The sequence below is a fragment of the Lynx rufus genome, unplaced genomic scaffold, assembly GCF_022079265.1.
Source record: "Lynx rufus isolate CCGP_SWC_20201006 ecotype Redwood Valley unplaced genomic scaffold, mLynRuf1.p SCAF_4, whole genome shotgun sequence".
Classification (NCBI taxonomy): domain Eukaryota; kingdom Metazoa; phylum Chordata; class Mammalia; order Carnivora; family Felidae; genus Lynx; species Lynx rufus.
Genome location: NW_025814856.1, coordinates 14,184,178 through 14,198,223, shown reverse-complemented (window position 1 = coordinate 14,198,223; position 14,046 = coordinate 14,184,178). Strand labels below are relative to the sequence as shown.

Genomic DNA, 14,046 nt, shown 5'->3' with positions numbered 1-14,046 from the left:
TAAATAGCAGGGAAAAAATTTCAAAGTATTTTAAAGCCAAAGACTTCTCAAACTCATTGAAAAAACAACATATACCTCCAGGAGGTTCAATGAATTCCAAACAGGATAAACACAGTGATCCACAAACAGACACATTATCATAAAAATGGTGAAGGCCAAAGAGAAGGAGAAAATCTTGAAAGCAGCAAGAGAAAAACAACTTGTTACTTACAAGCGAACCCAGTTACATTACCAGCTGACGTCTCAACATAACCGATGGAGACCAGAAGGCATCTCAGAGAGAATTTGCTGCTAGCAGACCCATCTTTCAAAAGATGGTAAAGGTGGGGCGCCTGGGTGGCTCAGTTGGTTAAGTGTCCCACTCCTGGTTTCAGTTCATGTCATGATCTCACGGTTCTTGGGTCACAGTTCTAAATGCTAAGTGTATGTTGACGAGTCCCAAATTTAAACCTTCTCCCTGGACCACTCTCTTGAGCACCAGATTCTCACATCTAACTGCCTACCTGACATATCCACGTCAATATCAAAAAAAAAAAAAAAAAAGGGGGTGAGAGGGAATAGAACTACATAGGAGTAAGGTTTATATCATTGGAATTAAGCTAGTATAAACCCAAAGCTAATTCTGATAAAATTTGCATGTTAGGGGCACCTGGGGGGCTCAGTCAGTTAAACATCCAACTCTTGATCCTCACTCAGTACTTGATCTCAGGGTGGTGAGTTCAAAGCCTGCATTGGGCTCCACACTGGGCATGAAGCCTACCTTAAATTAATTAGAATGTTAGGATATGCATTTAAACTTTTAAAAAGCTTTAAAAAAAAAAGCAGTAAACGAAGAACAGAGGAACATAAAAGATGTGAGATACGTAGAAAACAAGAAGTAAAATGGCAGATGTAAATCCAACTGTATCAATAACAACATGCCAATGGATTAAATAACCCAGTTAAAAGGCAGAGACAGACTAATGAAAACATGCTCCAACTATATACTATCTACAGCAAACACACTTTAGATTCAAAGATAAAAATACACTGAAAGTAAAAGAATTAAAAACGGTATCTCACCTAAACCAAAATTGGACAACAACAAATGTTGAGAAAAAGATAAATGAGATAAAGAGGGACATTATATAGGGGCAGCAGGGTGGCTCAGTTGGTTAAGCATCTGACTTTTCAGCTCAGGCCATGATCTCGCGGTTCGTGAGTTCCAGCCCCGCGTGGGGCTCCGTGCTGACATCTCAGAGCCTGCAGCCTGCTTCAGATTCTGTCTCCCTCTCTCTCTGCCCCTCCCTGCGCGCACTCTGTCTCTCTCTCAAAAACAAGACATTAAAAAAAAATTTTAAAGAGGGACATTTTATAATGATACAAAGGTCAATCCCTCAGGATAATAATACAAATACAAACATATATTCACCTAATATCAGATCACCAAAATACACAAAGTGAAAACTGACAGAAGAGTAGGGAGAAATAGACAATTCAACAACAACAGCTGGAGATTTCAATATGCCACTCTGAATAATGAAGAAAAGAGTAGATGTTACTTAGGGTTGGGGGTGGGGGGATAAGGAGGTGGGAAGGGTGAGGACTGAAGGTATGAGATTTCTTTGAGGTGACCAAAATGTCCTAATGGACGATGCTGATAGTTCCACATTATCTGTGAATATACTAAAAACCGTTTTACACTTTATAGGTGTGGATTGTATTGTATCTGACTTACATCTCAAACTGTTAAAAAAAAAGTCAGACATCAGTACTAAATGCAATGAAGGATCTGGTTCTAGAGAAAAACTATGAAAGTAGATTATTGGACAATGGATAAAAGTAAGATACGGACTGTGGATTAGACAAGAGTGCTATATCAATGTAAACTTTCTTGATAACTGCAATGTGATTAGTCAACAGAATATACCTGTTTTTAGAAATCACTCACTGATAAGTATACATATTTACTCACTGGTAAAAGTATATCATGTCCCCATTTTACTCTCAAATGGCTCATAAAAAATATGTATACATACACACACACACACACACACACACACACACACACACACACACAATTGGGAGGGTAAGAGAGGAGGGAGAAAGAATGATAAAGCAGATGCGGCAAAATGGAAAGTGGTCACTATGGGTAAAGAATATTATGCAAGATTTCTTTGTACTACTCTCACAATTTTTCCATAAATTGTAGCAAAATTAAAAGTTATTTTTTATTATTTTTTCTTTTTTTTTTTAAAGCTGCTATTCTTGTGGATGTCTTTTTTTTTTTTTTAATGTTTATTTATTTTGAGAGAGAGACAGAGGATGAGTTGGGGAAGAGGAGAGAGAAAGGGAAACACAGAACACAAAGCACACTCCAGGCTGTGAGCTGTCGGCACAGAGCCTGACGGAGGGCTCGAACCCACAAACCATGAGATCATGACCTAAGCCGAAGTCAAACACCTAACTGACAAGAGCCACCCAGGCGCCTCTAAAAGTTATTTTTTAGGGGCGTTTGGGTGTCTCCATCGGTTGAGCATCCAACGGGCTCAGGTCATGATCTCACATTTCGTGGGCTTGAGCCCCGTGTCAGGCTCTGTGTTGACAGCTCAGAGCCTGGAAGTTGCTTCAGATTCTGTGTCTCCCTCTCTCTCTGCCCCCTCCCACTCTCTCTCTCTCTCCCTCAAAAATAAATACAACATTAAAAAAAAGTAAAAACATGGGGCGCCTGGGTGGCGCAGTCGGTTAAGCGTCCGACTTCAGCCAGGTCACGATCTCGCGGTCCGTGAGTTCGAGCCCCGCGTCAGGCTCTGGGCTGATGGCTCGGAGCCTGGAGCCTGTTTCCGATTCTGTGTCTCCCTCTCTCTCTGCCCCTCCCCCGTTCATGCTCTGTCTCTCTCTGTCCCAAAAATAAATAAACGTTGAAAAAAAAAAAAAAGTAAAAACAAAAATACAAAACTCTGCAGTGGTTGTCCATCTCAGTCGGAGTAGGCAAAGTTCTTAAAACAGCCTACAGGACCGGACATGATCTAGGGCCCCTGCCTCCCCCGTCACCACCTCCACAACTCATTTCCTATTACACTCCTTGCTCCAGTACAACCAAACTAGATTTCTTGTTATTTCTAGAACATGCCACCCTTTGGGACCTTTACATGTGTTGTACCTTCTGCCTGTAACATTTTGGGGGGGATTTACTCAAGTATTGTGTTCTCAAGTATTGACTTTGGGGATTTACTCAAGTATTTAGTCAAGTATGGGTCAAGTATTCCATGACCTTGAATTATGGGAAACACCAGCTTATCTCCATACACACCCACCCAATTATCTATCACTCTAACTCCCCTTCTTGGGCCTGTTTTCCCTCAAGGGACTTACAGTCATCAAAATACATATTAGTTTGCTCTCTTTCTCTTCCAAATGAACTGTAAAGCATTATCTAGGGCATTGCCTGACACACTGTGAACACTCAATAAACTTTGAATAAATAAATACTAGGACATCAGTTAAAAAAAAAAAACACCTTAATTTCTATTCTTCCTATTCTGCTTATTTCTATTCTTAATTTCATAGCACAGAAGCTCAAAGTAAATATTCGCACAGAACAACTGTTCTGGAAACTACCCTTTGCAGCTATATCCCCTCAAGCAGATGAAGATCTGTGAAGTGGGAAATGCACCAGATTGCCCAGTTCCCCACCTGCCCTTCCTTCGCAGCTTCTCCAAGAGTTGGCAGCAAAGAAATAGTCCCTGTGTAGCTTTGGCAAAAGGAAAAGTGGTGGAGAGCACTGCCTGAGTTCCCCAAGTCCTGCTCCAGATCTCTGGACTGCTGGGAATGCAAGCAGCACTTGGGATGTCCTCAACCTTGACGTTGTTAAGAGACTTCAAGGAACAGAAGCGTTTCCCATGGAAATCACCATTTTCACACAAGAGAGCTGTGAATACCCTTGTTCCCATCACTTACAGATAGGTCAGAGTCCTTTCATAGACAGTGACACACAAATGTCACTTTCCATTATGTAAACAGATGCTCTAACTTTATCACAGGTTATCAACTCTCTCATTTGAGTCCAGATTTACAGAATACCATGGTTGCGCAGAACGCACACTGAACATTTCACTCCACAAATGAACCAATGTGCGCGCTAATATTCCCTGAATACTGAAAATGACAAGAGAAACATTTCAGATGGAAAAAGAGAGCACACAGTGATGACCTAAAAAGTTAACGAAAACAACAAATCCATTAGAAAACAATTACAACTGACAGCTGCAAGCGTTAATGTTGTTGGAAGTCTCATCAACGACAACAAATTCAGTTTCTTCAATCTTCTAACATCGGCCTCTCCTCATTACCATTCATACCACTCACCAAGATCCATCGAATTAGCTCAAAATCTAATCCTTAAAGGATTAGGCAATGTAAGACATGGGGCACGTACACGAGAACGCCAAAGGACGAAGAAATTAGTGAAAACTGGAGGGTTTATCAAAATCGGCAGTGCTCCTTTCCAAAGTTAAAAGGAAGAAACGGAACGGGTCCCCTTGAGAAGAAAATAGGAATTTGTGATAATAGAAAGACATCCTGTGCTTATCTGAAATTGTACAGCAGGCCCTCCAGAAGGCAAAGACGTGCTTGGAGCATGAAAAGTTCTCCCATTCAGGACAGTCAGTAACGTGGAAACACGCAGAAGGTGGTAAGAGCCTGGGCCGACCTCAGGCAAGGATACTTAGAGACAGCCCCGGTCGGGACACGGGAATAGGGCAGCCACGAAACGACAGAACCGAGAACAGGAAGGAAGAACCAGCAGGTCGCTGGACGTCAAGCTCCTGGAGGGCTCTCCGGTTCCCTGCTCAGCCCAAGCGCCTAGAACTGTGCCTGGCTTGTGGCGTGGGCCCAATACACAGAGACAAGGGAAGATAGCTGTTCGAGCCGCGTTTTGACTGAGGGTCCGAGAGAGGTCCCAAACGCCCCGCGACGCTGGGTCCGCTTCTGCCCTTCACGCCCAGCCGGGAACCCTGCGGGCGGCTGGGGCTTGCCGTCCTGCACAGTTGCATTTGGGGGCGGAGACAGGGTCACGAAGCCGGAGCTCCTTACTTACTTTTGCAGCCGGGCGCCATGGCGCCCTCACGCCTCGATCCCAAGACCAATGCAGCGGATACCCCCACCTCCAGACGCGCAGCGCGCCGGGATTCCGAACGCTCAAGATGGCCGCAAATTTGAATTTGGCGCTCCGGTCGGACGTTGACGCCAGCAAGGGGGCTGCCATGTTGCCCGGCCTCCAGTCAGGGGGCGGGGACTGCGTGACGTCACGAGCAGGCGCCATAACCAATGTACACTTTCAAGCGGGCCCAGGGAACCTGTCTTTTCCCGGGACAGCCATGAGCAAGCGGAACCAGGTTTCGTACGTGCGGCCAGCCGAGCCGGCGTTCCTGGCCCGCTTCAAAGAGAGGGTCGGCTACAAAGAAGGGCCCACCGTGGAGACCAAGGTGAGCCCAGGGCAGTTGCGTTACCGGAGAAACGCTGCCCTCCCGCTACTTCCGGCTTCTGCCTGGACTTGAAGGCCTGCCTGGCAGTGACGGGTCCCTCCCCTCACCTGCGCCCAGCCCCTAATCTGGGTGGGCTTCAGTCCCCAGGCTGGTCCTCTTCAAACTACTACAGCCTCTTATACCCAGGAAGATATTTGTCGTTTTTCGTAGTGCTGTTGTATTCTTGAAAATGACTGGACCCAGGTAAAGCGCCTCGTCCTTGGTAGATGGTTAAGAAAGATCACTTTTCTCTCTCTTACTTGCTTATCCCAAAACCTGTAGTTAGCAGGATGGGTGGTAGCGTAGTCTCGTTTTCCAGATAAAGTTACTGAAGGCCGCTCGATCAAATGACCTGATGTCCTAGACCTGGAGTCTGGATCTTTGGAAGAATGCCCTGGATCTATTGTTATGCTTTATTGTTTAACAACCACACCTCCCTCCTCCTCTTCCCCACCAAAAGTATGTTTAAGAATATTTTGGATCTAAGTAGAAGAGGAGCTTTAGGTAAGAGCAGCCCCTCTACAGTTTAAGAATAGAGATCAGTGGGAGTCAACTTCTGAGCCCTCCCAGGCTTCAGCCCTAACTGGTTCACTTCAAAACCTGCCCTATCTCTTTCAGTAGGAAGAGACTATTATGCTTAGGGGATGTGTGGAGAAATAAAGAATTTACTTAGCATTCTGTGTCTAGCACTTTCACTAATACCCGCCCCTCAAGTCACTTAGAGTTTAGTAAAGGAAACAAGATTGACTTGTGTGAAATTACTCAATCCAATGAGAATATGCTAAGTCCAGGCATTGTGAAAGAAAATGAAAGAACACAGAGATGTATCTCCAAAATACCATATTCTTTTAAAACCTTCTTCGCTGCTTCGTCTCTGCCTTCACAGGTCACCACCTCTGTGAACCTCTTCCAAGCTCCTACAAATACTTTTCCTCTGTTCACTTTGTCCATATCTGTGATATTCATCTTTTTGCATTGCAACTACTTGCTTTCCTGTGATTGTCACCACTAAATCAAACTCTCTGAGTTAGTATCTTAATCTTTCTGTATTTTCCTAGCACCTGGCACAGTGCCTGGAACAAATAGTAGGTGACCAGTTCTATTGACTGTGCTTATCATCAGGCAAGGCTTCAAGAGGAAGGGATACTTAGATTGAATCTTGAGCATGGGTAGGTCAGCAGGTAGAGATGGAAGGAAGGGTGGATAAAAGTGTAAAGATGGTGAGTGAGCGGGGCATCTGGCTGGCTCAGTCAGTGGAGCATGCGACTCTTGATCTCAGGGTTGTAGGTTCGAGCCCCGTGTTGGGTGTAGAGATTACTTAAAAGTAAAATCTTTAAAAAAAAAAAAAAAAAGATGGTAAAGCATGGACTGTGTGATTGAGGAACCGGTTGGAGAGAAAGCCATATGGACTATTCATTTGGGAACAAGGAGCCATTTTTGGTTAGAGAGAATTTGATCAGGGAGTGACGGATCCCCAGGACCAAAAACGGTGATGATGACACAAAGGATGAGATTTGAGAAAAGAGATATGGATTCATCAATGAGGAGACTATGAAACCTAATTTTATAGTTTGTTTGAAGTCCTTGTGATGATCATGTGTGTGTGGTTAACACCCTGAAGATTCTAGCTGGGAATGCTGTTTTAGGAGAACCTGGGGTGGGGGTGGTACTTTCCAACTCATATCAGTGACTTAAACTTATGCAAGAGACTTTTCCACAGACAAATACCCCTATGTTTCTGTGTTTGAGAAACCAACAGCACTCTTAATCAGGTTGGCAATATAATCATCAATCTAGTCATCTAGTCAATCTAGTAATCTAGTAATTCTAGTAATCTAGTTAACAAAAAGAAGAGTTTCATGGGAAATCATTATATAGTCAAGTTAAATTACCTTATTCACCTTCTTGAGAGTTAATTCAGGAGTGGCTTTGAACAACCACCGTCTCTTTAACCATTTCTCTTATTTTCCAGCCAGTCGTATAAACAAAAAGAGAAGTCAGAATTAATGACTCTCAATCTAATAAACACCAGGAATTTTTTTAAAGATTTTATTTCTAAGTAACCTCTGCACCCATTGTGGGACTTGAACTCACAACCTCAAGATTAAGAGTCACATACTCCACCTATTGAAGCAGCCAGGCACCCCAGGATTTATTTTATTTCACTGTCCCATTTCCTTGGTTAAAAATACTTACTGGGGCTCCTGGGTGGCCCAGTTGGTTAAGCATCTGACTTGGGCTCAGGTCATGATCTCACAGTTCATGAGTTTGAGCCCCACATCGGGCTCTGTGCTCAGAGCGTGGAGTCTGCTTCGGATTCTATGTCTCCCTCTCTCTCTGCCCCTCCCCTGCTCGTGCTCCGTCTCTCTCTCTCTCTCAAAAATAAATAAACATTAAAAAATTTTAGTACTAATTACCCACTAGTTTGTGATCATTTATTGGAAACTTTCAGAAAAAAATAATGCAAAACTAATGAATAATCAGTGAACTAACATGGATATTATTAAAGAGAATGCACTTGTGAAGTGATCGAGCAGATTTGGGATGTAGACAAAATGAGCGAACTTGCCTGTAACTTGCCAGCCAGGGCTTTCAGGTTCATCATTTTTCATCCTATTATTCATGAATAGATCAACAAATACTTCTTGAGCCCCTGCTGTTTGCCAGGCTCTGAGCCTCTAGAGGCTCGGTGCCTCTAGTACCTCAAAGGAACTCACCTAGCAGAACCAGATAGAAAAATATTGGCAACTCAGTATGGTACATGCACCCTATGAGCTATGCACAGTGTGAGAAGGAAGACAAGGTGAGATCAGGAAAGTACTTCTAAAGAATCTAAGTCTAGAAGGCAGCTTGAGCAGGTATGCACCAGGGGCAGTGGGGCTTTCTAGGCACTAGGAACTGGTTCAGAGATAGGGGAGGCAAAGGAGCTAATATGGACATGTGTCTGCAATCCTCCAACCCGGCTGGAGTCCAGAGGCTATGAGTGTGGTGTAGGAGAAAGCTGTGTTTCTAGGCCAGGTGCCGTAGGGCTTTGTTGCCTTGTCTAGGAGACAAGGAAGGCTCTGTGAGAGGTGCAGTAACAAGTTATTTGAATGATGTGTGGTGCATGTACATACCTTTCAACCCAGCAACTCCACTTCCAGGAATTTATCTTACACATGAGTTCACAAAATTGAACAAAAATAAGTGCATAGTAGAAAAAGTAAATAAAAATGTGTGCATAGTGGAAAAAACTAGAAACAACCAAAATTTTTATGTACAGGGTACTGGTCAAATAAACCATGAGATGACCATATATATAATTAAATACTAGGCAGTGGTTTTTAAAATACAGAATTTCATATTAACAGATAATTCCAAGGTACTATACAAAGATTATTTTTGAGTAAAAAAAGTTGGGGTGCAGGGTGCCTGAGCGGCTCAGTTGGTTAAGCATCCGACTCTTGGTTTCAGTTCAGGTTATGATCTCATGGTTCGTGAGTTCAAGCCCCGAGTCAGGCTCTGCACTGACAGTACAGAGCCGGCTTGGGATTCTCTCTCTCCCTCTCTGCCCCCTACCCCACATGCGCGTGTGCGTGAGCCCTCTCTCCTTCTCTCCCTCTCTCTCTCTCTCTCAAATAAACTTAAAAAAAAGAAGTTGGAGGAGTGGGGCTTTTATGGTAGCTGACATTTTTTGAAAACGAATCAACTGACCCAAGGTTACCACTTGTAATGTGTATAGTGAGTACCTGTTTTCTCTTGGTATTCTCTGTACTTTTATGTTTGGGAAATTTCATAAAGAAAAGAAATCAAGTCCCATAGTATGTACAGTCTTCTTTTTGCATACAGAATGTTTTCCAAACTTCCATATTTTTATACACTTAGGAAATGGCTGTAGGATACCCACCTGACTGAAGCTGTCAGACGGGAGGAGAGATAATCAGAGGTGGAAGAACACCTTTTACTTGCTGCCTTCTGTACTTCGGCATTGATGATTTTTTGTCTAACTTTGAGAAGAGATGGAAGTGAAAACAGTTGGTGAAGAGCAGAGTTGATGTGGTTCAGCACTGCCCTGAGTCGGCTGGGTGGGCAGTACTTGAAGCAGAGGGCCCTGACACTGGGAACCATGAGCTGGGGTCCTGCTGAGATGGAAATTAATCCCTGTGGGCAGGCACTTAAGGGTAACTGCCAGGTGGATCTCTTCCCTAGTGTGGCAGGGTTAGGCTCTTAAGAGTTACTTGGAAAGTCACTGCCAAATACATTTTGTCAATAAAGTTACCCTTCTCCCTTAGTAATTACGGTGTCTCATGGTTGTATTTGGTTCAAGGTCAGACGTCTACATGTGGTGTTTGTGTTTTCCCCTAGAGAATCCAGCTTCAGCTCCCAGATGAAGATGGTGATCACAGTGACAAAGAAGATGAACAGCCCCAAGTGGTGATTTTAAAAAAGGGAGACCTGTCAGCTGAAGAAGTCATGAAAATTAAAGCAGAAATAAAGGCTGCCAAAGCAGGTATGTCTAGAAGTAATCTGATTTTTTTTCTAACAATTTAAGGAGCCTGAAATACGAAACTATCTTATGTAATAGCATGGTATGTTTGAAGGAGACGGTCCTAGGTTCAAACTTCAGCTGTAACACTCACCAGATGTGTGATCATGAACAAGTTATTTCACCTCTCAGCCTCAGTTCCCTCATCAGTAAAATGGAGACAATAATGGTACCTACTTTATTGGGTTGTTACAAGGATAAAGTGCAAATTTAAATAAAAACATCCTGTTTAAAAAAAAAAAAAAGTGGTTAGGTTTACAGATTAGTCAACAGAGGTGTATTTATTTAATCAGTGCCTGAACTGCGGTATGCTACATGGTATGTTTTTCATTATTCCTAAATATTAATTACATTGCTTTAAGGAAAAATGCTAGAGTTCAAAACAATCACTTTTCAAAACACTTCAAAATACAGCCAGATTATAACTAATTGGGGACTGGCAATGTTATGGAATACTTCACAGGAAGTGAGTTTTTATTAAGTGACTGCCCATCTTGTGGGTATGTAGCTAGAAGCAGTGGAGAAGACCAGATCGAATGGACTCAGGACATCTTTAAATACCATCTGAGATTTTTCTTGCCATTTGACTCTCCAATAAAGGCAAAATGAGAGAAGAAAGTTCTTTAACTTTGTCTTTGCTGCAGATGAAGAACCGGCTATGGCTGATGGAAGAATCATGTATCGAAAACCAGTCAAGCGTTCCTCAGACGAAAAATATTCAGGTCTAACAGCAAGCTCAAAAAAGAAAAAGGCAAATGAAGGTCAAATAAATAAGCAGGACTCCGTTAAAAAGAACTCACAAAAGCAGGTCAAGAACAGTTCCCTCCTTTCTTTTGACAATGAAGATGAAACTGAATAAGTGTAAATATTTTGGACTTGGTCTTCCTTTAGAGTATATGGGGTATTTTTTAAAATGGCATCTTTTTTCCTATTTAAAGATAATACAAGTTCATTACAGAAAATTTAGAAAATTCGGAAAAAATGTGTGATAAAAACTTTGTTCATCAATACCCCTTTGACATGATGCAAACTCTGTAGATATTACCAACTATTAACATTTTGGAACTTCCATGTGTGGGGCATGTATGTATGTATATAAATTATATTTTTTAAACAAAATTGGGATTATGTTGTGCATATTAATCTGTCCTGCTTGTTACATGTCGTTATGAGTGTTTTTCCTGATCAGTAAAATTCAAAAACTTAACATAATTGCTATTGAGAATTTTGTCATTTAATGATTTTGTCATTAAATGACAAAATCTTCAGTATCTTCATGAGGAGAAGGCCACTTCGGATGAGGAAGATGATAATGTGGCTAGTTAAGAATACTTCCCCAGCTCCTGCTAAAGGTAGCCGTATAACAGCCCCGGCAATTTTAGAGATAGAAGTGGGTCTTGTACAGTTGAGGACCTAATACAAGTGATCTTGATACAAGTGAGGATCTAATATATAACAAGGTAACTATAGTTGATAACAGTATAAAAGCAGGGAGAGGCTCTTGGGTGGCTCATTCAGTTAAGCGTCCAACTTTGGCTCAGGTCATGATCTCACGGCTCATGAGTTTGAGCCCCGCCTCAGGCTCTTGGCTGTCAGCACAGAGCCTGCTTTGAATCCTCTGTCCCCGTCTCTCTCTGCTCCTCCCCAGCTCATGCTCTCTTTCACGCTCTCTCTCTCTCTTTCTCAAAAATAAACATTAAAGGGGCGCCTGGGGGGCTCAGTCGGTTAAGCTTCTGACTTCAGCACAGGTCACGATCTCACAGTTTGTGAGTTCGAGCCCCGCGTTGGCCTCTGTGCTGACAGCTCGGAGCCTGGAGCCTGCCTCGGATTCTGTGTCTCCTTCTCTCTCTGCCCCTCCCCCACTTGTGCTCTGTCTCTGTCTCTCAAAAATAAAGATAAAAAAATTGTTAAAAAAGATAAAAAATAAACATTAAAAGAAGAGAGAGAGATACAAGTGAAGTCTACTTAATAAAGCCTCCAGGTGTTTGATACAAAAAAGCAGGTTTGGCAAGCATGAACCTTCGTCCTCGCTACATACCGTCGGGAGCACATACATGGAACGTAGTAAGAGCAGAGCCATTTTCTGGCCTAAGGAAGGCAGACCTTTGCTCTGGGTGGTACAGTGGAAAGACTGAAGGCACTTGGGTCTTGGCAGCATGCCTGGAGGAGCTGCTACAGCAGCCACGGACTGCCAGCCTCTGGACTCGTTAACACATGAGAAGAATAAACCGAAAGTTGTCTCTCAGTGGTACCTCCTGCTGACACCTGAGAACTCCCATGTCTCCTGCCCTTCCTGTTCCCTTAAGAGGCCTCCTTTCCTGTTGTGCTCCAAGAATTCGTTACCTTTAAAAATAAAAGTCAGTTATTTTACAAGCAAAATGGATTTACTTGAAAATGGTAGACGGTTGCAATTCAGGACATGCAAGCTACTATAAAACCATAGGCGGGGCGCCTGGGTGGCGCAGTCGGTTAAGCGTCCGACTTCAGCCAGGTCACGATCTCGCGGTCCGTGAGTTCGAGCCCCGAGTCAGGCTCTGGGCTGATGGCTCAGAGCCTGGAGCCTGTTTCCGATTCTGTGTCTCCCTCTCTCTCTGCCCCTCCCCCGTTCATGCTCTGTCTCTCTCTGTCCCAAAAATAAATAAACGTTGAAAAACCATAGGCAAGTCAGGAGAACAAAGGAGAGGACGGCTCTTTTACAGAGGAAAGGGGGAATTGGGAGGAGCTGCTATAAACAAAATTCCTTTAGCTACACTGGGTGTTTCAAGTGTAATGGCTTTTCATTGGCTGAGCTGTGACCGTCTCCTGGGCTGGGCTGTTCCCTGGGCGGGGATTAGTAGAGTAGGCTTCTTCCCTGTTAGGAATGCAAGGTGTGGCTCTTTCTTTTGGTTCTGCGAAGGTGTGAGGTGTGGTATGTGTGAGCTCCCCCTTCTGGCCTCCCAACTCCCATTTTAAATGAGGTTTTCTTTATTCAGTTTCACAAATTCCAAGCAAGCACAGCCACATACTAATCAACATGCTATTTCCACCCCTCTTTATTTTCACAGAACTTCTCCTCACCACTCCCCAACCAAACGAAAGTCCCACAACACGAGTTTTTATTCAGTTAGAGTCAGCAAGGCTTTCCTCTTCATGGAAAAGAGAAGTCTAGAGCTTACAGTGACATAAGGCCCAATAGTGAGGGTAACAAAATCTAAAGAAGGCGCTTCAGGGGACCCAGAAATCCACTGCACAATGTCCACTCAAATACCAATAATTTCTTTTTTCTCTAAATCTGAATTTTCCCAAGGGTAAACTAGTCTTGTATTCTCCTATTTAAATCTAGACATAGTTTAAATATCCTTCTGTAGATTAAGCATGAAATCATAGCCCAATTTCAAGAATGTTAAGGGGCACCGACTGGCTCAGTCAGAAAAGCACATGACTCTTGGTCTTGGGGTTATGAGTTTGAACTCCATGTTGAGTATAGAGATTACTGTACCAAAAAAAAAAAAAAAAATGAAATCAAGAATGCTCTTAAAAAATATACCGAGGGGTGCCTGGGTGGCTCAGTCAGTTCAGCATCTGACTTCAGCTCAGGTCATGTTCTCAGTTTGTGAGTTCAAGCCCCAAGTGTGCTGACAGCTCATAGCCTGGAGCCTGCTTTGGATTCTGTGTGTCCCTCTGCCCTTCCCCCACTTGCACAGGCGCTCTCTCTCTCTCTCGCAAAAATAAACATTGAAAGTACATCAAGAACCAAAAACAGTAATGCTGAACATTGCTTGTTTTCAGTAGCCGGATTTAAATATTTTTGGAACATCTATAACTCAAAACCAATTAACGGCAGTTATTTATTACATACAACTCATTTTATTCTCAAGATAACCCTAGCAGGAGCGCCTGGGTGGCTCAGTCGGTTAAGCGGCCGACTTCGGCTCAGGTCATGATCTCGCGGTCCGTGAGTTCGAGCCCCGCATCGGGCTCTGGGCTGACAGCTCAGAGCCTGGAGCCTGTTTCAGATTCTGTGTCTCCCTCTCTCTG

The 14,046-nt window shown here is 43.2% G+C and overlaps 2 protein-coding genes across 2 annotated transcripts in view; one reads left to right on the top strand and one right to left on the bottom strand.

Moving 5' to 3' along the window:
- KIF15 (kinesin family member 15) overlaps positions 1-5,160 on the bottom strand; it is an 84,439-nt gene extending 79,279 nt beyond the window's left edge. The window contains exon 1 of the mRNA XM_047097166.1: positions 5,078-5,160. Coding sequence (XP_046953122.1) covers positions 5,078-5,096 — 19 coding nt within the window. The 5' untranslated portion in view covers positions 5,097-5,160. The remainder of the gene's footprint in view (positions 1-5,077) is intronic.
- Positions 5,161-5,310: 150 nt separating this feature from the next.
- KIAA1143 (KIAA1143 ortholog) lies at positions 5,311-11,148 on the top strand. The gene is made up of 3 exons (XM_047096713.1): positions 5,311-5,465; positions 9,849-9,993; positions 10,674-11,148. Exons 1-3 carry the CDS (start codon positions 5,358-5,360, stop codon positions 10,886-10,888), a joined length of 468 nt encoding a protein of 155 aa, XP_046952669.1. The 5' UTR covers positions 5,311-5,357; the 3' UTR covers positions 10,889-11,148.
- The last annotated feature ends 2,898 nt before the right edge of the window (positions 11,149-14,046 follow it).

What these genes read in the sequence shown, in the direction of transcription:
- KIAA1143 (XM_047096713.1), top strand. Translation starts at nt 5,358, where the DNA reads ATGAGCAAGCGGAACCAGGTTTCGTACGTGCGGCCAGCCGAGCCGGCG. An exon ending in GGCCCACCGTGGAGACCAAG is followed by an intron (nt 5,466 to 9,848) that starts GTGAGCCCAGGG and finishes GTTTTCCCCTAG; the next exon opens with AGAATCCAGCTTCAGCTCCC. An exon ending in AATAAAGGCTGCCAAAGCAG is followed by an intron (nt 9,994 to 10,673) that starts GTATGTCTAGAA and finishes TCTTTGCTGCAG; the next exon opens with ATGAAGAACCGGCTATGGCT.